General features: G+C 37.3%; 1 protein-coding gene across 3 annotated transcripts in view; it reads right to left on the bottom strand.

Moving 5' to 3' along the window:
• The window catches only part of Npsr1 (neuropeptide S receptor 1), a 191,206-nt gene that overhangs the window by 18,661 nt on the left and 147,007 nt on the right, over window positions 1–25,538 (bottom strand). For 2 of the 3 annotated variants that reach the window (XM_026387631.2, XM_077796776.1), the window contains exons 4-5: window positions 10,597–10,690; window positions 8,025–8,226 (exon numbers count right to left, since the gene is read on the bottom strand). In XM_026387631.2, coding sequence (XP_026243416.2) covers window positions 8,025–8,226; window positions 10,597–10,690 — 296 coding nt within the window. The remainder of the gene's footprint in view (window positions 1–8,024; window positions 8,227–10,596; window positions 10,691–25,538) is intronic. The other variant, XM_077796778.1, reaches the window with a different exon arrangement.

The following is a 25,538-nucleotide window of genomic DNA, read 5'->3' as shown; positions in this document are numbered from 1 at the left end:
TCACAATATTCATTTTGAACACCTGTTTGTCCCAGGCACTAGTTGAAACACCATGGAAACCATGGATGGCAAAACAGACAAGGTGTTGGTCCCCTGGATGCCCACATTTTATTTGGGGAGATAGACAATAATAAAATAATGTCACAAGTACTACGTGATTTCAAGGAATAAAATTCTATAAAGATAAAATGCTAGTGGTGCAATGGTATAACAGGGGTCCCGAGTTATTCTGGGGGTTGAGGAAACCTTCCCAGAGAGGGTAAACTTTTAGCTAAGACCTGAAAGGTAAAAATGTTTTCCAAATGCAGAAGAGGGTGATCTCAGGTACAGCAAGCTGCATACCCAAAGGTTCTGAGGCAGGAGAGAGTGTGGTGCACTTGAAGACCAATGTGGCTGGAAGTTGGAGAGTAAGGCAGCTTATGTGCTCTGAGATGCAGACAGAAAGTGAAGCAAGAACCAGATCATTCATGACCTTGTGCACTGGGTCGAAGGTTTTTTCTTTTTTCTTTTGGTACCTGGGATTGAACCCAGGGATGCTTAACCACTGAGCAACACCCCCAAGTCTTTTTATACTTTGAGAGAGGGTCTCACCAAATTGCTTAGGGCCTTGCTAAGTTGCTGAGGCTGGCTTTGAACTTGTGATCCTCCTGCCTCAGCCTCCTAAGCTGCTGGGATTACAGGTATGTGCCACTGCACCCTGGTAAGTTAAAATTTTGATGATTCTGAGACAATAGAAACCTACTGGAGGACTTTTAGGAGGAAAGTGAAATGATTGATCAACTTATTCTTTTCCACAGTTCAGGCATTTTCATTATGTATGATTTGTTTTCATTTGTGTATGAAATAAGGGGAAAATATATATGTATTTGTAGAGAAATTAAATAGTCCTAGAATTGTCTACAAAGGCAATGTCTCTCAGTGATACACCTAAGTAGGAAAGGAGGGAGTGAGGAAAATTTCTACTTTTTATTTCATACTCTTGTATGCTGAGCAACTGTCCACACAAAATAGTGGCTTTGGATATGGTATGGAGCACAGATTAAAAAGGGGTAAGGAATGGACAGGGAGCTATTTCACTCGACTGGTGAAAGAAGGTAACAATTATGGGACTGCTATTGACTTGTCCTTGGATTTGATTCCATCCTTTATGAAGTGACCAGAATAGAGTGACCGGATGCTAAGATGGAGAAAATATGTCCCAGAAGAAATGTACATCATTTGGCTCAGGAATCCTGAAATGGGAGCAAGAGTCATGTGCCTCACCTCTTGCCCCAGTGCTCTGCGGGACTTGGTCAGGGGCTGAGTAGTGAGTATTGAGCCCTGCTGTGTGCCTGCTCCTCTATAAAGCACTTGACATCCTTGTCTCATTAACTCCATCTGTTAACACGGTGCTGGGCTCCATATGGTAAATGCTTAACGCATATTAATTATGTTTCTGTTTTTATTTCTTCGGGATGTTATATATGAATGATGGGAAGAAGGGCACTGTCTCCCCTTTATGGATGACAAAACCGGAGTCTCACAAATGGGTAGTTATGTTAGTTGGCTTTTTGTTGCTGTCAACAAAATACCTGACATGAACATCTTTGAGGAAGGAGGATTTATTTTAGTTCATACTTTTAGAGGATTCATTCCATGGTTGTCTGGCTTCATTGCTGTGGACCCAAGGTGAGTCAGAACATCATGGGGGGAGGGTGAGGCTAAGGAAAGCTGCTCAGCTCATGGCATCTGGAAGGGGAGAGAGGGTGTGTGCAAGGGGCCAGATATAAGATATACCCTTCCAAGACACTTCCACAGCAACCTGCTTCCTCCAACTAGGTCTCCCTTCCTAGTAGTCCATGCAGTCATCAATAGATTAATCCAATGATGAGGTCATAGCCTTCGTGATACAATCATTTTATAGAAGCTCCACTTCTGAACACATGAGACTTTGGGGCACATTCCAGATCCAAACCATAACAGAAGTGTCAGAAATATGATTCCCATTGAGGTCTATTGGCCAGCCAGGCTCTAGCATGATGGTAACTGTGACAATAATGGTGATTTGCTCACCATTAACAGTGAACCAATAATGAGGCCAAATTCTCTGTGGAGGTTATAACATTTAATCTCCCCATTGTCCATATGGACAATGCTATCAATATTACAGTAGATGGGAAGTCTGTAGCTTTGAAAGATTTAATGACTTGGCTGAGTTTACGCAACTAGAAGATAGGGTAGACCATATCCTGGGCCCTCTGACTTCATAGGCTGTTAGCCAGCAAAGAGGGGACCCCACAGGGTCCTTTACAGAGTATATTTGAGGCTTATATGCTACATATGGCTTTAGTTACTTATTCCTAGACCTTTTGACTAATCTCTGGACCAGATTAGCACCTCCTGCTGAGGGCTCTCCACTTTACCAGACTCTAATGCACATTACCATAAGATGGAACTCCCCCCTTCCCCACTACCTAGCTGGCTGCCTTTCTGTGATTAGGGAAGATTCTTGAAGCCATGTATGTCTTACCACTGCTGTATCCCCCTTACCGAGCTCAATGTTTGACAAAGAGTGGGTGACATACAGGAATTTCCAGAAATCATGAATAAATGGAAAGAAGCATGAAGGGTCTATGGCTCACAAACATGTCTGTATGCAGTTGGGGCTGGGGCAGTATGAAGGCAGAATTAATCATTGGGTAGAAAGATGTAGAGACAACTTGCTACTTTAAGGAACTAAGAGAAATTTAAAGTCCTGATATATGTATTTCTTTAGCACCAGGTCAGATGGGCTTCCAGGACAGAGAAAGGGATGCCCCCAAATAACTCATTTTGGTACCATGGAGTTAACTGAGATCTCTTCAAGGTAACAGGAGAAGAAGTCACTTTAAAGTCTGCAGTAGATCAGATGAATTCACTGATGTCTGGTACCAGCAGGAGTGAACAGTTGGGTATCAGTGAGCATGCTTAACTCCCAATCCAAATTGACACTGGCAGTTAGACTATCTATTATCTCTCCTAATTGCAACTTCAAAGCCATGGCTAGCTAAACTTTAAAACTTTGCATTCCTTTCATATCTCTCCCTCTTCTCTTTTCAGTGTAACTTCTTGTCAAGCTACAGCAGCTCCAGCTACAGTCTAGCACGGCACAGCAATGGAGCTCCTTTCCTGGACTTCTATCTTGAGGATGGAGAAATCAAAACATTTCCATAAGAGTTTCTCTTGCGCCTTATTGGCCAGAATTGGTTCATAAGATCATTTCTGAACCATTCACAAATTCAGGGGAGGGTTTGCCATGAATCACCAGGAGTGGAAGTGGAATAGATGTTGGAAATTCAACCACATTCACCAGAAAATGTGGCAAACTAGTGAGAATTTTTTTTTCCTTTAAAGATATACTAACATTTTGCCACCTCTTGGGTAACAAAATATATAGGATGTCACTTTCTTTCCTAATAGGATATGTTGGCCCAGTCCCCTGTTATTCTCCTTGACCTTGGACCTCAAGGCCATGGACAGATCTGCCCAGGCCACTGGGGACCTTTTACTCATCAGGGCCTTGTACTCCACAAGGGACCAACCAGCCTGGGGACTTTCCTACAGACTAAGCGCTATTCTCCAAGCAAAAGAAATAGATTTTTCTCACATATTACAAATCAGTGCTCCATGACTAATGTTCATTTTTCCACTTATTCCTTTGTAATTTTTGGCCATGGATCTTCTCTGCCTATACCTTTATCTCACAGAGATAAGAATAATAGAAGGATAAGAAATCAATTAAATAGGAAGAAAATAAGCACAGCTAGTGTAAAGCAATTACCGCAGGGCTAATAACCTCCCCTGCAACAATTAGACAGTTATGTCAAATGAATTTTAAAACCATTAGAGTTGTTTTGAGCAGAAAAACTAGGTATTGCCTTTGCTGTCAGTCACTATGACTTCAAATCCTGGGAGCCTGATTAAGTTGACGAAGGACCAGCAACATCTTTATTCATGCACAGCTCTTGGCAGAATTTTTCACAGACAGTACAATGCCTCCCTTTTCCTCTTTTCTTCTTCCCTGCTGCCTTGCCTCACTTCCTTTCACATGTACTTATGGACGAGCTACCATATACCCAAAACTGACCTAGGTACTATGTAATCACAAATTTCTGAATTAGGTTGTGTGGGGATGGGGGGGCAGAGCAGACACAGAGAGAGACATGACAAATCTGTTTTGTGACTGGTGCACTGTATCATGCAGTCTGCATTGTTCACTCAGTCCAATGTTGATCAAGGTTACCAAGTGCCCATGGTGTACCAGGTTGGAATCCAGAAACTAGGAGGCAGCAGTCCTTGTATTCACAAGCTGTGGCCACACAAGCAGGGGATTGAACTACTACCAAGTTTTAAAAATAATATGAGCAAAGAGAGGTTCAGGTTAGGGAAATGAAGACATGATGTGCTTGTTGGCCTAAGGTTGCCAGGAACAGATCCACTATGGAGTTGTTAATGAAAATGAGACTCACAGGTGAGGGGAATGTTTGTTCATCAAACGGCAAATGGTTGATTATGGTTGCAGCAGGGGCAAGCAGTGGGCATCAATAGCTTACCCTGGAGTAGCCAGGGAGTCTTCAAAAAGGATAAGTCATCTTGTGCTAGCCAATATTAAATGAATGTAAAGCTTCAGTAAGTAAAACCATGTGCTATTCATGGCAGAAAAGCCAGGAATTCGGTTATTTTTACTTTCTCTCCTTTTCTTAATTATTTCAATCATTATTACCTGAAAACAAAATAAAACCATATCCAATATGAAGGGGCAAATGACAAGCTATTCACAACATATTAAAAACAGAAATAAGGTTAATGCATAAAGACTATCTCAAAGATTAAGAATATAGAAAATGAAAGCATTCCAACAAAAAATGAGTAAAAGAATTTGAATATGTACTTTGTTTTAAAAAATGGCAATAAACATAAAGTATGTTCAACCTCTTTTGTGAGGAAAGAAATGCCAAATAAGATGACAAAGGTTTTTGGCCTATTGATTTTGTAAGGACATATACAGCACGTCTGAGAACAGGGAGGTAGGGTTTACAAAGTTAGAACTTTGAACGGGTCCTTCTGCTTACTTAAGCTTGGCATTAGGAGTTTATTTAACCTAAAGAAATAAACACAAGAAACAGAATCAAGATAGTATGGGAAAGGAAAAAGCAGGGGTGGTGGAGGAAAGGAGAGAGAGAGAAGGAAGAGGAGAGATGAGTTGAATCTTAGGCCTGAGACATAGACTATACTGTAACAGAGCCCCTTTGAAATTGAAAGAGCTAAAATACTTTTCTGCAGCTTCCTGCTTGTTATTTTCTTGATGTCAGTCCAAGTTGAGAAGCTTTGCCCAAAGCCCAGACAGTGCCATCAAAGATTGAAAAAGAAATTGTGATGTGTTCTCTGCTTAGCTAAATCTACCTATATATATTCCCTGCCTTTTCTTTCTATATATCTTAACCATGTCTGTAGGAACTGCAAAGAGACAGTCTAGCTGTTTTCTACTCAGTGTTGGCCGAACTGCATTAAGGATCATCTTATCTTTTTACATCCTTTATTTCTTATGAGGGAAGGTGACTGAACATCCAGCCAGCAGAGAGGGTTTGGGGTGGGTGTGGGACCTCAGGTAGGTTCCCTGGCTTGGCTGCTATAAGAATATCAAGAACTAGGTAGAAAACAAATTCTTCACAGAACTCCACCTGGGCCTGGCCCTGGTTCAAGAGGTGGAGTATGCACTGTCCCCCAGAGAAAGGAGCCACCATGTTCTTTTTCCCAGGGAAAAGTAGAGCTAAAGGATGATCATCGGGCTTCCTGTGAGACAGGAATTGCTTCTGCAGAAACTCAAGGACAAGGGAGGTCACGACTAGAGTTCACTGTTCTGTCTGGAAGTGAGGAGCCAGGAGCAGGCCTGAAGGAGGTCTTATTTGATGAGACCTGGGTGAAACTCGCTTTCAAAATCATTTCCCTTAATCAGCAAACAAATTATATTTTGCCTTTTCAAGGACACTTAAAGAAAAAGGACAAGTTAGGCTAAAGGCAAGTTTGATAAGTCCTTGAGTTAAATGGAAAAAAAAAAAAGCTTGAATTAATATAGGAAGAACTCTCAGACAGTGAAAGATGTGAGATGTGGCTAGATACCTGTCCTTGCGGACTGTGAGAGTCACCTTATGTGCTGCTGCATCCACCCAGCTGAGTCTGGGCTGTGCCCCCAGCAGAGTGGAAATCAATCAGAAGTGAAGCCAGGGCAGTGCTGCTGCGGAAATCAATGCCTCAGTTGCCTTTGATCACATGAGTTGCTCTTTCCAAATGCTTTCTTGCTCTCTCCTCTTCCCCCAGCCCCTTCTAACATTGTTGCTAAGACTTAGCTTTGATTGGTTATCGAAATAAGCTTCATTTTCCCTTCAAGCATCCTCCCACCTTCAGCTCGGTAGAAAGGAGGATGGTAAATTGAAATTAAATGTGGATGTTAATTTGTCGATTCAGCAGCGAGACTGGACAACATCCAAGCTCAGTGATGTTAAAATCAGATGTTTTTGGAGTTACTCTGTTCCTGCCCAGCTCTACCTCTGATGAGGAGCAAGTTACTTTGCCTCTTTTTGCCCTAAATCTACTCTTACCAAAAATTGAGGGGTGGGATGTGTAATGGAAAATGTTTCTCCCAGATTTAGTATTTTATGAGACTCAAGATAAGCAACAGAGAGCACAAAAAGGTGATTCCTACAATATCAAGAAACACTTGAACAACATTCAAGCAGCTTAATAATTTTAAAAAAATATTAAAATAATGAGATATTTTCTTACCCTTGCAGTTTGGGAAAGATTTAATAAAAAGAAAATGGGTCTCTTTGGCACTGGGCTGAAGAAGGGAAACCAATGCTTTTGGCTGGAGCAGACCTTTCCTGAGGATCCTTTGTGAATATACATCAGAAGTCAAAATGAGCATCATCTTTGATCTAAAAACTCCACTAGAATGAGTTCTGCAGACATAGTCAGACTCGTGTATAATTTTAATTACAAGGAGTTTTATCACAGTATTTGTACTACCAAAAATCAAAGGCTGATCTTCCATTGTCCAGGACACATTATGTGACACATCTTGGCAGGTGTGGGGGCACCCAAAAGTGGCCCACATACACAGCTAACATGGGTCTCCCTGTGGTCCCTCACCCTATCCACACATGGAGGACTACTGTTTCACCCAGTGAGATCCTGCCTTGAACAGGGTGCTATGGTCATCTGTCCTGAAAGACAATCTGTGACCCACCATTGGCTGCAGGACCAAGTGGACATCTTAGGGCTCAGTTGCCCAGGCCATTCACAAGGAACCTACCCCAGCCATTATCAAATTCTTTCTCAATGGAACTGCCTGCCTGTCTGCTCAGTGCCCTTACTCACTCTGATCTCTGGTCCCCAGGACGCCTGCTTCCTCCCTACTTTTCCTTCTCCTACCTGAATCCTTCCCTCCTTTAATGATGGCTTCCAAGAAATGTCTGTTGCCATTACCTGACCCCAGTCAATGCCCACATACTCTCATATATTAGCGTGTACCAACTATCTTGTTCAGTTTGTTTTGAGTATACCTATCTTTCCATTTATAAGATGCATGAAGCTACTAGTTTCATATTATGTATTTGAAAGGTGGTATGATAGGTTATTCAATTAAACCTGGATTTCAATCCTGTGTGATGTTGGATAAGCTACTTAACCTCTTGGATTTGGCTTTTTATCATTCATAAAATGAAGACTTTGGTGCTTTTTTCACAGGATTGTACTGTGGAAATGGGGTCATTGTTAGCCATGTAGCACAATACCTACTCTTTAGCACATTCTCAGTGAATGTTAGTTCTCTCTTCCTGACTCTCCTTGGGAGGAGTTGGCTTAGCTCATGGTAGGTATATCTTAAATCTTAGGACCTGGACAGTTCCTCAAGGACATCAAGAGCAATGAGTGATCAGAAGGGGAGCAATGCAGTCCCTGGAAAAGTAGAAAAGCCCCCCTGTGGGTCTGGCCTGCTGGCAACTTACCTGATGATCGTCAGAGGAATAAAGTACACTAGGAAGGCCACAATGGTCATGTATGGGGTCCAGTACGAGTCATCAGGCCACAGGGCCCAGCACTGCACTTCACCATTGGAGAGTGTCCTTTTCCCGAATATGATCAGGGTGGGAATAGAGAACAGGAAGGAGAGGCTCCAGGCAACCCCGATGAGGACCTTAGCTTGCTTTTCTGCTTAGAGGAAAAGGAGAGATGCCTGAGTACCTGGTAATATCTTCAGGAACACACTTGGAGTCTATTGTAGAAAAGGACTTCTGTGAGATGGCCACTTGGACCTCTCAGAACCTCTTGCAGCCTCAGTTTCCTCATGTGTAAAATGGGATGCTAGCACCTGTTGCCTATAACGTATATCTCCTACCAAAAGTATAAGTTCCCACTTCCCTATGTTCCCCCAACACTGAGAGGATTCTTACTCTAAAGATTGTTATCTGGTTGGTGGAATTTTCTGTCTAAGTGTTTAATCTTGCAATTCTTTAGTTATTAGTTAAAAATGAGCATTTTTATATATATCTTCTGTTTATTTGTGTTTGCTTCTTTATCTGTTTATTTCTTTTGCACATTTTGTTTTTCAATTTGTATGCTCTTATTTCTTTGCCACAGTACTGGGAATTTATGTAAGGGTGGCTTTACCATTGAACAACATCCCCAGCCCTCTTTATTTATTTATTTTTATTTTGAGACAAGATCACACTAAGTTGCCTAGGTTGGCCTCAGACTGGCAATCCTCCTGCTTCAGCGTCCTGAGTTGATGGGATTATCATGACTGATTTTTGTCAACGTTCTTTATAAAAGGGATATTAGTTCTTTGCCTCATATGTTCATATGTTTTCAATTCATCCTTTTGCTTTTAATTTATGAAGTTTATTATTTGCATAAATAGTTTAATAATTTTGATATAGTAAAAATCTCTCCTTGTTTTCCTTATTGTTTCTGCATTTGGTATTATTCCTAGAAGCAAATTTCCCTGGCTAAGATTTATTCATATATATTCTTTTGATATTTTTTATGTTTAAAAGGTTTCTTTTTCAATTTAACAGGAACCTTATTTGTAATTAACTGTGACATGTGGTAATTTAATTTTTTTAAGTATGTAGAGAGCTATTACAACTCTATATACTGACTCATTCTTTCCAAGCTAATCTGAAAGTTCATATGCTTTATATATACTATTATGATTCCAGTATCTTATTGTTCTAATGATCAAAGTTTGATTTGTGTTTTAATATCTGGCAGTGCATAAATCTCTTCACTATTATTGATATTTTTCTAATTATTTTTATATTTATTTTTCCTAAAGAGCTTTACAATTGTCAACTTCTCTGGAGTTGCTGACTAAGGAAGCTACCACTTTAATAAAAAGCAGTAAAAAATACATTTACTATTCAAAGTATCTGTGTCAGTTTGTATCCTTGTCAATAGTAAATGAAATTACCACATTTCCTCACCTTCTTGCAACTCTCCAACGACATTCATTACACTTTATTCTAAAGTTCTGCTTGCTCTATTAACTTTGTTTTCCTTAGGAGTAAATTCTGTGGAATGATATTTTAAATGTATGATCTATTTTCCACAGTTTGGCTTCTGTCACTTTTCCTTAATAATATTTGATTGCTCCTCATCTTTGTCGCCAAGATTTTCAGTTACATTGCTCATTTTTTCAGTTTTCACAGCCAGCTTGTGGGAAGGTGGCTTAACACTGGGCATGGAAGAGGGTGGCCACTGCTTGTGGTTGGAGTTGTGGTCAGTTGGTCCTACGGTGAGGTCCCCACCATCTCTCCAAGGCTTCCCACAGCCCCAGTTTGTCTCATTGAACTCAGCATTCTCACTGAGCTTGCTTATTTGAAAGCAGAGACTCCATTTCTGCTGCCTGTGTGGAGTGAAGGAGGGCAGCTGGAAGGGAAATGTACTTAACCCTCCATATTGTGCTGTAGAAATCACTCTTTCTGTTTCCTGGGTCCTCTCCTGCTCTGGGCACGTACAGAGTCTGTTCTAGGAGCACTCTGAATACATCTGACATATTACTGCAAGCATCATCTGGGGTTCTGTGGGCTGACCCATCTGCTTCTTTCTATCAAGGATCTTCACTATTTCTGGGTCAAGGAGGATTTCCTTTGTTTTCAGTATAATAATCAATAAAAAAATATCTTTTTCATTTTTTTTCCTGTAGTTTTGGGGTAAGAACTATGAAGTGCTAGTTTCTAGAAAGTGAGCAAGTTGAAGTGGGAGTGTTCATTTCTTTGCAGATATGCTTGTCAATAGGGCTCTAAAGGACCTTGGTGGAAACACAGAGTCAATGTCAAAGATGGGTCCTTAGCCATCCCTGGGAACAGTAAGCATTTTCCCAGGTACCTCAGCTTTTTCTTCTATACCCCTTTGAACAACAAGACCTATGAAGTGGGGAAGGAAGTACTGAAGGAGAACAAAGAGAGGACAAGAAAAAGAAGGAGGAAAATAAGAGCACTATTGTTAAGAATAGAATATCAATGAAAATAATCCCACCCTCATTCAAGGAAGATGCCTCATGAAGGGAGGCTTGCTTACCTCCTTGCAGAAACTTCATGGGGTAGACAATGGCATGGTATCTGTCTATGCTGAGGGACACCAGGACGTAGGTAGAGGCATAGAGCAGTACAACCTAAAAATACAAGTGAGATGAGTTATGTGACGTCATACAGGTGAGGAGCACATGTAATGGAAAGAATTGTCTTTTATGCTATTTAGAAATCTGGGATGAGGGCTGGGTTGTGGCGGGGGGGGGGGCGCTGACATTCCCTGCTGAGGAGCAGGTTGCAGTTCTTGATGCTGGAATTTGCATTGCTACTGGTGATGGGTGAGAATGCTTTTAGCTCCCACTCACTCATTCAACTGGCTTCTTGGAAATTCCATATTACAGGATCAGTCAGTCCCTCTTGACATTTGCATGGTACATTTATTTGTAATTGACTTTTAAAGCTAAATTAATTTTCTCTGCCACAATTGACATTCCAGAATAATTAGAAACAAAGGTTCATTTGCCTTTTATCAGTGTGAATAGTTGAGAAATGATAGAAGGGTTCCGGTTTCAGTAGGTCCATGTGCTGTTCTGAATCATTTATCATCAGCAGCACCGACACCATCAGAGAGCTCCCCTGCTTCGTCCACTTCTCTAGCAGAGCTGTTCACTAGGGTCAGTTTCTGAGTCTCCTCTCCCTCCTCCACACTGCCTCTTTTATTAACCTTACCTACACCCTTTAATTATCTTGTGCAGTTTTATTTGCATACTCTGCAGAAGAAGAAATTGGGATATAAGAAATTAATATCTCTTCTGCAAGTGACATATTTAAAATGTAATTAAATGAAATATCTCTGAAAGGATGATCATGGTGGAAAATTGTCAGGTAACTCGAAACTTCATTTCTACCAAGACCCCAGCTTTTCTCTGCTTTGTAAACTTAGGATCAAGTATAGAGGGGGTAGACGAGTAAAGAACACTGAAGACTGAAGTCTAAAGATGAGTGTCTTTCTTCTTGGTATTTACCTATGTGCTGAATTTGTACCTTTTTGTTCTTCCTCCAGCTCAGACAAGTAACAACCAACTGTAGTTGCTCCTTAACTTACAATGGGGTTACACCCCAATAAACCCATTGTAAGTCAAAAAGACATTAAGTTGGTCATGCATTTAATATATTTAACCTAGCTCAGCCTAGCTTGCCTTCAATGAGCTCAGAAGACTTAACGTTATTAGCATGCATTTGGGCAAGATAATCAAACATGAAGTTTATTTTACAATAAAGTGTTGAACTCCTCACTTAATTTATTAAGTACTCTGCTGAAAGGAAAAACAGAATGGTTGTATAGGTATTTTTTGCACCACTATAAAGTCTAAAAATTATAAATTAAATCATGAGAAGTTGAGGACCATCTGTATACCGTATCCCCCCCCCCTTGGTAATACTACCACAAATGCACCTCAGCACTTAATTTGTGGAAAGTGCCACAGGGAGAGGAAAGTGAGGAATGTTCAGATTGAAGGCTCCCCTGAGAGACATAAACAGGAATTCTACTCTTGTGTAAAGGAGACAAATAGAGATAGAGAAAATGGATGGCTTAGTTGAAGGGAAAAATCAGACATTTGTGTCCTTCGAGAAAAATGAGGCTTCTATGTTCAGTGCATGAATTCAGAGTTATTGAGGCTGACCACACACAGCGGAGGAGGTGGCATTGTAGAAAGGCAACAAATGGGATGGAAGGTCATGGAAAAGGTCATAAGAATCTTGAACATCTGAAGCTGCCTTGAGTCAGGACCTGGAGCAAGAGGAAGGATCACCAAAGTCGGGACTAGGGCACGGGGCATAGGGCCAGGGCACAGAACAGAGCAACAGAAAATGTTAGCAAAAAGAGATTAACTTTGAGACACTATCAAAATGATATTCAACTTCAGAGATGAAACATCTTCAAACATCTAGGCAGGGTAAAAAAAAAAAAGTTTATCTAAAAAAATGCATTTTGAATTATCACGCTTCATCTCCACAAAAATAAATGCCAGAGAACAGTATAACAACATGTTCAGAGTTTTGAAAGAAAAATTATGATCCAAGAATATTGTAAATATAACTTCTGTGCCAAGGCACAGTACATAGAAGGGAGGAAATTTAATACCACATACCACATGCTCTTCCTTAAATTCTCCTTGAGGAAATATTTGAGTTGATTGAGAATTATTTCAAAATTAAAAACTCCAGAAGAGGAAAGGGGATAGAATAGCAACAACTATGGTAAGTAAAGATGTTAGGAAAATATAAAATGTTTACAAAATAATTATAAATGTAGTTATGAAAAATTTCAGGGAAAAATCTGGGAGTGGAATGAGGGAAGAAAGTAACAGGAAAGAAATCATGTTAAATTTCCATTTAGACATTTTATCTATCTCTTTTGCCTGTATTCTGATGTAGATATAGTAAATCTAAAAACTAAATATAGCTATGATGGAGTGAAATAAAAGTAGAGAAAATTAATGTATGTATCCTATAACTGCTCTAACGGATTCCATAAGTCTGGTGACTTAAAAAAACCCACAAATTTATTCTCTCCACAGTTCTGAAGACTGGAAGTCAAAATCAGTTCTACTAGACCCAAATAAAGGTCTATGAAGGGCTCTAGACCTTGCAGAAACTCTGAGGGAAAATCCATCCCTTGCCTCTTTCAGCTTTAGCTAACTGCCAGCATTCCTTTGCTTGTGGACACATCAATCAATGTCTGTCTCTGTGATTACAGTACCTTCTCATCTATGTGTCAAATCACCCTCTGCCTCCTGCTTATGAATCCCTGGACTAATTCAGGATAACCTTCTCATTTCAAGATTTCTAATTTAATCACTCATGCAAATCTCTTTTGTCATGCATAGGTTTCAAGTATTTTAGTGTAGATAATCTAGGAGGGATTATTTTTTCAGCCAACTATAATTAATAACCAAATAAAAACAAATAAGGAACAAGAAAAGCTTAACAAAGGAAGGTTAAAATGAAGAGAGTAAAATAATGATAAACACTAGTTTGCACAATTCATACGAATGACTTAAGCTTCATTCTAAAACTGACTATTTTAAAAGAAAATATTCCCTAAGATCCAACCATATACTGTTTGGAAGAGAAACCACTAAAATCAAATACTATCTGAGTTTAAAAACAAAGGAATGGTCACAAGTATATAAAGAAATTAAAAACTAAAAGAAGACCTTCATTATAATATTGATATAATACAAATTAGATTCAAAGCAAATGATATTACATGTGATATAGGGATTATTTATATTGACAAAAATATGACCTATAATGGTAATAGAACATTCATAAACTTATATGTAATAAGTAACATCACATTAAATGTATATAATAAAACATTACTATTTCTACCGAAGAAAAAATACAAGCAAGAAAAACCAAATTTTGTAATATAAGAAAGATACACATTATTGTAAAAATCTAGACAACATTTCAACAATTGGTTATATCCCAATCGACCAAGAAAGAAAATTGCTCAATAGTTTCCAAAAAGTAGAACTTAAGCAATTCATATATTTCGAAAAACAAGCAATGGAGCTGCAATTAGTAACATGTTTTTTTTTTTCTTTTTGAATACCACTTGGAAATTTAAACATCCTCATAATTAACTCAAGTCAAGAAGGAAATCAAAGTACAATTATAGTCAATTCATAAATGTCAACAATGAAAACTCTACATATCAACAACATATGGGATAGCATTCGGAGAACAGATGGCAGTTTGAGGACATATGTCTGAATTCTCACTACCCCGCCCCTTAATTCTGACAGAAATGACCTAGGAAATATGAAACGAAAGAAAATTTTGCACAGAGAAGTGAGATTTAAATGCTAGAAACAGAGAAATTTTACTGAGAAAAATGCCAGATTGGATTCATATAAAAGAGGATTTCTGCACTGGTTTAAAAAAATAGTTTTTAGAACAATTTTATATTTACAAAAACACTGCAGATAGTAGAGAGAATTCCTATTTCACCCGTTTCCTACCTACACACTTTCCCCTATTATTCATGTCTTGCATGAGTATGGTCCATTTGTTTAAACTGATGAATCAATATTGATATATTATTATTAATTAAACTCCACGGTTTTTATTAAGGTTCACTCTTTGTGTTGTGCAATTCATTGCAGTTTGACAGTTTATAATGCCATGTGTTTGCCATTACAGTATTTTACCAAAGAGTTTCACCGATGCAAAATTTCCCTGTGCTTTATCTATTCATCCCTCCCTCCTCCAAATCTCTGATAACCACTGATTTTTTTAAAACTGTCCTGTAGTTTTTCCTTTTTTAAGAAGTAGCGTAATTGGAAGTACATAGTACATAAGCTTTTAAGACTGGACTCTTAGAAATGTGCATTTAATATTCCTCTATATGTTTTCATGGCTTGAGAGTTCATTGCTGTGAACAAAATACCCAATAATAATAGCTTAGAGGAAGAAAAGTTTATTTTGGCTCATGGTTTTGAAGGCTTCAGTCCATGGTTGTCTGGTTCCATTGCTCTGGTCTTAGGGGAAGCAGAAGATCATGGTGGTGGGGCATGATAAAGGAACTGCTTAGTTGTGGTGGCCAGGAAGCAGAGAGAGAATAAGAAGCTAGGGACCAGATATATAATTCCCAAGACATGCCCCTGTGACCTACTTCCTCCAGCCATGTCTCACCTGCCTGCAGTTACCACCTTGAGTCCATTCAAATGAATTAATTCACTGATTAAGTTACAGCTCTTGTAATATAATCATTTTATCTTTGACCATTCTGCATTGTCAAAGATAAGCCTTTAGGGAGGACATCTCATATCCAAACCATGAGATTCTGCTCCTGATCCCCAAAAGCTCAAATCCATATCACCACACAAAATGCATTTAGCTCATCTCCAATAGTTCAAAGTCTCCTAGATACTTAAGGCAAACTCATGGCTCTGAGACTCTGTAAAAATTAAAAGCAAATTATATACATCCAATATGTAATGGTACAGAGTGAACATTTCCATTCTAAAAGGGAGAGAAAGGGGTATAGAGAAAAGGATGCAACAAAAACTAGACTGGAGCCCAGCCAGGTATTTTCTGTAGCTCTGCCTCTGGCATCCAGGACATATGGCAGTAAGATGTGATCTCAAAAGGCTTGTGAAGCCCATGCGTTGTTTGTGCTTGTTTTAGCTCATGTGGCCTCTCTCTTAGGCTAGCTCTGTTCACAACCAGCAGATTTCCTTTTTACCTTACTAGCTTCTTTTAATCCCAAGGGGATCCACTGAAGTCTAAGCTTCCTTCTCATAGCTTCATGTATCAACTTCTCAGGGGATGGCATCTCAGGTTTTCCTTTGAAATCTTGGTGGAAGCCTCCATGACCACTTAACCCCAGCATCCTCCACTCCTGCAGAATCATCACCACATAGATGAGGCCAAGGTCTGCTGCCAGCTTGAACGGTAGTTGGGCCTCCTTGAACCATGGCTACAGTTTCCTCTGAGTGCCTGGGTGACTGAGCATGGTGAAACAAACCCTGGAGAAGTATTTTATTCCTTTCCTCTGTGTAAGCAGTATACTTCCAATGTTTCTTTTTTTTTTTCACTATCTTTATTAGTTGTTGATGGACCTTTATTTTATTTATTTATACGTGGTGCTGAGAATTGAACCCAGTTTCTCACCCCAGCCCCATTCCAATGTTTCTTAAATGAGTTTTCACTTCTATACCCTTGACCTGCAATGGTGATTCCTGAAATGTCCCCATGGCATCTTTTCTGTTTTCTCTGTGCAAAGTATTTACTTTCTCTTTAATGACAGTAAACTCTAGCAACTCCCTGGACCCTAACATTACATGTGCTTCTTCTTCAGCCAAACTGCACATTTTTTTTTCCCCAAAACTTCCCTCTCTGCTTTTTGCTCCTGGTTCTCACAGTAAAACTGGATAAAAGCTTCCAGCAACACCCCTGCCATCAACTAAATGCTGTGCTGCCTAGAAATTTCCTCTGCCAGCACATCACTTTTATTTGTTCTTTTTAGTAGAGTATTTTATGACATACATAAATGGACATACATAAACTTACTCTAATTAGTATCCCACTCTGTGGTTGTACATGATGTGGAGTTTCACTGGTTGTGTATTCATATATACACATAGGAAAGTCACGTCTGACTCATTCTACAGTCTTTCCTAAAGTCACAGAACATGGACAAAATATAGACAACTTCTTTACCATAATGTAACATGAAGGGTCTCTAATCCAATTTCCCAGTGGAGTTTTTGTTACCCTCTGAAACCCCATGAGCACAGTATTTACTGTTTGCATTCCAATCAGCATTCTGGTTTTCTGAGCTCTCCCCAGAATTTCCCATTAGGCTCTGCTTACAACATTCTAAGGTTTTCTATCCTGCATATTCAGACTTTTCTAAACTTCTCCCAGGCCCTAGGGCTTCTGGACCACATGGTTAGTTTAATTAAAAGAGCAACCCCACTACTTGGTATCAATTTCTATGTTGGTGAGCTTTTCATCACTGTAACCACAATACCTGACAAGAATTACTAAGAGTAGGAAACGTTTATTTTGTGCTCACAGTTTCAGAGTGTCCATCCATGGTCAACCAACTCCATTGTTCTGGGTGGAGGTAAGGTAGAATATCATGGCAAGAGGGCATGGAAACCAAGAAGCAGAGAGAAGGAGAAACCAGAGGAACAAGATGTAATCCCCAATGGCAGGCCCTAGTGGCCTCCTTCCTATAGCTATGCCTTACCTGTTAGCTGGGCACCACACCTATCTGCCATCTTCTTTAGTGAGGTGTCTGTTCAGATCTTTTGCCCATTTTCATAGTGGGTGGATGGTTTTCTTGTGTATAGAGTCCATTGTATATTTTTGGATTAAAGACTTTTATAAAAAATATGTGCTTTGCAAAATGAACAGTTCCCTTAAATTATTAATCCATCAAATGGATTAACCTACGGATTAGGTTAGAGCTCTCACAGTCTAATCATTTTATCTTTAACCATTCCTGTTTTGTCTAACATGAGTTTTGGGGGGTCATCTTATATCCATCATACATTCAGATTTTGAAGGATATCTTGGTTTCTTACAGGTTTGGGTGACTATGAATAAAACTTTTTTATTGTTTTTGGTCCCAGGAATTGAAGTCAGGGGTATTTAACACTGAGCCACATCTCCAGCCCTTTTTTGTATTTTTTAATTTAGAGACAGGGTCTCACTGAATTGCTTAGCACCTCACTAAGTTGCTGAGGCTGCCTTTGAACTCGCCATCCTGCTGCCTCAGCCTCCCAAGCTGCTGAGATTACAGGCACATGCCATTGCACCCGGCTGAATAAAACTTCTATAAGCATTCTTGCACAAGTTTTTATGTGAACATAAATTGTCAACTCAATTTCACAAATACCTAGGATCATATTTGCTGGATTGTATTGTAAGAATATCTTTAGCTTTGTAAGAAACTGGCAATTATCTTCCAAAATGGCTGTTCTATTTTGAAATCCCACTAGGTATAAATGAGTGTTCCTATTGATATAATTCTCTTCAGCTTTTGGTATTGTCATATTTTTTAAAAAATTAGCTGTTATCTTATAGATGTGTATTGGTATCTCATTGTTTAACTTGCAATTCTCTAATGACATATGATGTTGAGCTTCTTTCATATATGTGTTTTATATCTTCTGTGTTTTTGTTTTATTTTAGTATTGGGAATTGAACTCAGGGGCACTTAACCACTGAGCCACTTCCCAGTCTTTAAAAAAAATGGTTTTAGACAGGGTCTTGTTAAGTTGCTTAGAGCCCCAGTAAGTTGCTGAGGCTGGTTTTGAACTTGGGATCCTCCGGCCTCAACCTCATGAGTCACTGTGGTTACAGGCATGTGCCACCATAGCACAGCTGCCATCTTCTTTAGTGAGGTGTCTATTCAGATCTTTTGCCCATTTTCAAACTGGGTGTTTGTTTTCTTATTGTGTATCAGAGTCTTTTGTACATTTTGGATAAAAGTCTTTTATAAAATATGTGCTTTGCAAATGTTTTTCTATTCTGTGGATTGGTTTTTCATTCACTTAAACAATGTCTTTTGCATAGTAAATTTTAAATTTTCATAAAGCCCAACATTTTAATTTTTTCTCTAGTGGATTATGCTGTTGGTATTATATGTAAAAATGAACATACCCAAGATCCCCTGGATCTTTCCTATAATTATCTTCCAGAAGAATTTTAGTATTATGCATTATATTTATATCTATATGGAGCTTTTTTTGGGTGAAAGGTGTAAGGTCTGTGTTATAACTAAGTTTCTTTATTTTTGGTGCTCACACAAATAGTATTTGTCTTTAATTTCAAAATTGCATTTTTCATTGCTGGAAAACATTTGATTTTGTATAATACCCATGTATTCTTCAATCTTGCTATTTTTGCCTACTGAGTCCACTAGTTTTTGTACATTTGTTTGTTTATCTGTTCTTTCAATGGTTAGTGATTTTTAGTTCTACTCTATGTGATCTGAGAGCATAGTTTATGATTTTTGCTTTTTTACATTGTTAAGGTATGTTTTATGTCCAGGATATATTTTATCTTGTTGAATGTCCTATGTGAGTTTGTAAGAACATGTGTTCTCTTACTGTTGGATGAAGTATTCTATAAATGTCATTTAAATCAACTTGATTAATAGTTAAGTTCACTTTTACTGCTAGTTGTTTAGTTCAACAATATCTCCTTTCATCCCTTTTAACATTGCTTCATTCAATTTTCTTATCTGATTTAAAAATACATTGTTGCTAATATTACATTGAGAAGTTATCTGCAGATCAATGTAGAATTAAACAAGTAAAAGATTATATTTCACCTTCATTTATTCCTTCTCTAATAGTTTCCCTTTCTTTAAATGGATTGGAGCTTATAATTTGTATTATCTTCTTATTTTTCTGAAGAATTTCTTTGAATAGTTTACTCATGGCAAATTTCCTCAGTTTTTAATTTTCTGAATACTTTTCTATTTTTTATTCACTTTGTATTTTTTGGTGTTGGGTACTGAACCCCCACAGCTTCATAAATGCTAAACACTTGCTCTAACCCCAAATCTTAGAAATTCTTATTAATATTACTTTATAGGTAAGTAGTCTCTCCCCCCCACTATCATCTCTCAGGGTTTTCTCTTCGACTTTGGTTTTTGTGTGTGTGTGTGTGATTTGAATGTGCAATGAGAAGGGATATATGTTTTTGGTATTTATCTTGCTTTGGTGTTCTCTGAAATTCCTGAATTTGTGGTTTGGTGTCAGCCATTAATTTCAGAAAATTTACACTTATTAGTATTGCAAATTCTTCTCCTGCTCCTTTCTTTCATGTTTTGGAGTTTCCATTGTTTATATACTACACATTACTCAATAGTTCTTGGATTTTTCATTCCATTTAAAAATAAACTTAATTTGTAGAGTCATTTTAGATTAACAGAAAAATTGAACAGAAGGAAAAGAAGTCTCTCATAAGCTCCCTGCCCCTACATACACAGAGCCTCCTTCATTATCAAAGTCCTACCCAAGAGTGGTGTATTTGTTATAACTGACAAACCTACTTGATACATCATTATCTCCAAAAATCCATAGTTTACATAAGGAATCATTTGTACTGTTATACATTGTATGGATTTTGACAAATATATTGTGCCACGTATCCACCATTATGATTTAATCTAGAGTTGTTTTACTGCCCCCAAGTCCTCCATGATCCTGATCCTTTCACTGTCTTCATAGTTTTGCCTTTTACATGTTATGTATTTGGATCACTCAGTATGTAGCCTTCTCAGGTTGGCTCTTTTACTTAGTAGTATGCAATTAAGGTTCTTCAATATCTCTACATGGGACATGTAAGCTTTAACTGAACTTGATGGCTCTCTTCTTCTTACCATGAAGTAGTATTTCATTGTATGAATAGATCACAGCTTATTTCTTCATTTTCTGAGGGACATCTTGATTGCTTCCAAATTTTAGCAATTATGAATAAAGCTACTACACACAATCATATGCAGGTATCTGTGTGGACATATATTTTCAACTTGTTGGGGCAAATAACAGGAAACATACTTGCTCAATTATATGGTGAGAATATAAGTTTTAGAATAAACTGCTGATGTGTCTTCCAAAATTGCTGTACCATTTTGTAATTCCACTGGTAATGAAGAAAAGTTTCTGTTGTTTAACATTCTCAATAGATTTTGGTGTTATTTATGTTTTAGATTTTGGTCATTCTTTTAAGTGTGCAGTGGTTTCTCATTGTTGCTTCAGTTTGAAATTCTCCAATGACATAATGTTGAACATCTTTTCATTAGCTTATTTGCCATCTTCTTGGTGGATTGTTTTTTCTTTTCACCTTTTAAAAGTGAGATTGTTCATTTTCTTATTGAGTTAGAATTCTCTGTATATTTTTGAACAATAGTCCTTTGTTAGATATCTTTTGCCAACATTTTCTCCCAGTCTGTGGCATGTATTCTCATTTCTTGAAAAGCATTTTTTACAGGGCAGAAATTTTAATTTTAATGAAGTCCAGCTTACTAATTCTTTCTTTCATGGATCATAACTTTGGTGTCATAACTACAAAATAATCTTCATACTTAAGATCATCAAGTTTTCCTCCAATGTTATCTTCTATGAGTTTTATAGTTTTGCACTTCCATTTATGCCAATGATTCTTATTGAAGTTGGTGATGAATATAATGTATATATCAATTTATTATTTTTCATGTGAATATCTTCTTTCAATATCATTTGTTAAAAAGATAATCATTTCTCCCTTGTATTACCTTTGGTAATTATTAATAATTATTAATAATTATTAATTATTTCTGGGCTTGCTCTTCTGTCTCATTGATCTGTTCGTCTTTTTTTTTTTTTTTTATCAATACCAAACTACCTTAATTACTGCAGCTTTGTAGTAGAGCTGCGTGGTGTCTCTCTTCTAATTTTGCTCTTTTCCTCCAATATTGTGTTGTCTATTCTGGGTCTTTTGCATATCTCTGTAAAGTTGGAAACAGTGGTTATTTACAAGAAGAGTTTGGCTGGGATTGTGTTGAATACATAGCTCATGTTGGGAAGACCTGACATCTTGACGCTATTGAATCTTCCAGTATAGACTCAGAACAACTCTCAATTTCAGATCTTTTATGATCACTTTCATTTAAAGTCTGTAGTTTCCTCATATAGATCTATTACATATTTTATTAGACTTTATGTAATTCATTTTTGGGGGTGCTAGTGTATGTTATATTGTGTATCTGATTTCATATTTCACTTATTCATTGCTGGTATGCCAAAAAGCATTTGACTTTTATATATTAATCTTGTATTCTTCAATTTTGCTGTAATTTCTTATTCTGGGTTTTTTCTTTTTCTTTTCTTTCTTTCTTTTTCTTTTTCTTTTTATTTTTTTGCTAATCATTTAAATTTTTCTATGTAATCATTTAATCTGTGAACAGAGACGGTGTTTTTTTTTTTTTCCAATCAGTTTGCCTTTTCTTTCTATTATGGTTTAGATGTGAGGTTTCCCCCAAAAGCTCACGTATAAGACAAGGCAAGAAGGTTTGGAAGAGAAATGATTGAGTTATAGCCTTAAACCAATCAGTGAATTAATCCCTGATACGATTAGCTGAATGGTAGGGGCAGGTGGGTGTGGCTGGAGGAAGTGATTCATGGGAGTGTGGCTATGGCTTATATATTTTGCATCTGGAGAGTGGAGACTTTCTGTTTCTTGTGAGCTGCTTTCATCAGCTGCACTCTTCTGCCATGATGTTCAGCCTCACTTTGAGCCCCAGAGAGTGGAGCCAACTTTCTATGGACTAAGACCTCTGAAAACGTGAGCCCTCAAATAAGCTCTTCGTCCTCCACAACTGTTCTGTTTGGGTCTTTTAGCCACAGCAGTGACAAAGCTGACTAAAACACTTTCTCTTTCTTTCATCTTATTACATTATTTTGAACTTTTTGTAAATGTTGAAATGGAGTGTGAGAAGGGAGAATTCTTGCACTGTTCTTGGTCTTAGCAAGAAAGCTTCTAGTTTCTCACCATTATCTACTATATTAGTGTTGTAGTTTAGATAATGAGTGTCCCCCAAAAGCTCATGCATGAGACAATGTAAGAAAGTTTCGAGGTGAAATGATTGTATAATGAGAACCTTAATCTAATCAGTGTGTTAATCCCCTAAACAGAGTGCTTATTAGGCAGATAGGATGTGGCTGGAAGAGGTGGATAACTGGGGTGGTGGGTATATATTTTGTTCCAGGTGAGGAACTCTCTCTCTCTCTCTGTTTCCTGATGTGAGGTCTTGATCCAATTTTCTCCATCATACCCTTTTGCCATGATGTTCTGCCTTACCTTGGTCTCTGAGGAATGCAGTGAGCTCTCTATGGACTGAGATCTCTGAAACTGGGAGCACCAAATAAACTTTTTCCCCTCTAAAATTGTTATTGGTAGGTTGTTTGGTGGCAGCAATGAAAAAGCTAGACTAAAACGATTAGCTATGTTTTTTTCCCTCTCTTTTCATAAATATTACTTATGAAGTTGAGGAAGTTTCTATTCTTAGTTTAGTAAGGTTTTTTTTTTTAATTGTAAATGTATACTGGCTTTTGTTAAATGCCTAAATGCTTTTCCTAATCTATTAACATAATCTGTGATTTTTATTTAACCCAAAGGTGTAATGAATTATGTTAACTGAGTTTTCAATGTTGAACCTGACTTGTACGCTTGGAGATAAACCGAGTTGGTTGAGGCATATAATTATTTTGTACACTGTTGGACTTGATTTGTTAATATTTGTTGAGTATTTTTTGCATCTATGTTTATTAGAGATATTGGTCTGTCATTTTCTTTTTTGCAATATCTTTGTCTGGTTTGAGTATTGGCATAAAACTTGCCTCATAGAATAATTTAGGAGGTATTGCCTCTGCTTCTAACTTCTGGAAAGGTTGAAAATTGATACAATTTCTTAGCTAAATGTTTCATAGAATATAACAGTGAACCTTTCAGAACATGGTGCCTTCTGTTTGGAAGCTGATTAGTTATTTATTCAATAATTAATTTGTTTTTACAAATATAAACCTGTTACTATTGCCCATTACTTCTTATGTGAATTTGGTAGGTTTAATTTCAAGAAATTGGTTTCTCTTATCTAGGTTATCAAATTTGTGGACATAAAGTTGTTGCTCATAATACTCCTTTATTAACCTTTTAATATTATGAGGTTTGTTTGGATGTCTAGTTTATTTTTTTCCAAATTAAAATCTATGAATAGTTATCTCTTATTACCTTCAGGGGATTGGTTCCAGAACCCTTCCACTGATATTAAAATCCATGGATGCTCCTTATATTAAACTTTCCTTATATTAAATGGTCTAGTATTTGCAATATAATCTACACTGATCCTCTCACAGTTTTAGTGATTTCTAAATTATTAATAATACTTCACACAATGTAAATGTTATGGAAGAGTTATTATACTGTATTGTTTAAGGGAATAATAACAAGAAAAATATGTATCTATTCAGATGGACATTTTTAAACAAATTGTTTTACCCATGATTGGTTGAATCTGTGTATGTGAAAACCTTAGGTGCAAAGGACCAACTGGGTATATGCATTTAGTTATTTACAGATCTATGCATTTATGTATTTCAGCAGATTTATTGAAGTATAATTATTCCTTTAAAAACTACATGTTTAATTTAGTTTGAGGCATTTGGACACAAACTAGAAATTATTCATATTCCATAACTGAAACTTTATACCTTTGAGCAAAAATTTCTCTGTTGTCCAGCTGGAAATCCTCTGGCAATATTGTCCTATTTTTTACTTCTATGAATTTGGCTATTTTAGGTCTTAATATCAGTGAAATCATGAATTATTTATCATTCTTTAACTGGCTTATTTCATTTAGCACAATGTCCTCCAGATTTATCCATGTTGTCCAAATAGTAGGGTGTCCTTTTTATTTAAGCTGAAAAATATTTCTTTCTATATATATGTCATAGTTACTTTATCCTTTTATCAGTGATATTTGGGTTTGTTGGGAATAATGCTACAAACATCCTGAGTTGCAGCTATCCCTTCAGCAGTACTAATACTAATTCTTTTAGATCTACGCTCAGAAGTAAGATTGGTCTAATTCTATTCAAGGAACCTCCATACTGTTTTCCAAAGTGGCTACTTTATGTTTCCACCAATAGTGTTATAAACATTTTCTTTTCCTTCACTTCTTTTCCTCCTTGCTAAGACCTATTACTTTTTGCCTTGTTTATAATACCCATCCTGACAGGTGTGGGGTGATACCTCATTGTGGTTTTTATTTACATTATCCTGATGATTGGTGATGTTGATCATCTTTTCATATACCTGTTAGCCATTTGTATGTCTTCTTTGGAGATGTGTTTATTCAAATATTTTGCTCATTTTTAATTGTTTTTTTTCAATATTGAGATGTAGAAGTTTCTATTATATTTGGACTCTTAGCTCTTTGCATTACACATGGTTTACAGATGTTTTCTGTTGCTTAGTTTGCCTTTTCACTTTGTCCTTTGCTGGATTTGATGCACAGAATCTTTTTCGTTTCACACTGTCTTGCTTATCTGCTTTGGTTTTATTGCTTGAGTGCTTGATATCACATCCAAGAAATCATTGCCACAGTTTTATTCTCTGTTTCCACGTGTTTGATTTTTTTTCTTTTTTAGATTCTGCAAATAAGGGAGACCATGCATTATTTGTCTTGCTGTGTCTGGCTTATTTCCCTTAACCTAATAACCTTCAGTTCACCCATATTGTGGCAGATAATAGGATCTCCCTCTTTTTTAAGACTGAATAGTATTTCATTGTGTGTGTATGTATGTTTGAATATATATATATATTTGAATATATATATATATATATATATATATATTATATCACATTTTTATATATTTTCATTGATTAATCAGCATTTATTAATTCTATATCCTA

Source organism: Urocitellus parryii, chromosome 3, assembly GCF_045843805.1.
Source record: "Urocitellus parryii isolate mUroPar1 chromosome 3, mUroPar1.hap1, whole genome shotgun sequence".
Lineage (NCBI taxonomy): Eukaryota > Metazoa > Chordata > Mammalia > Rodentia > Sciuridae > Urocitellus > Urocitellus parryii.
The sequence above is the reverse complement of the archived record's forward strand: the minus strand, read 5'-3'. Positions and strand labels throughout refer to the sequence as shown.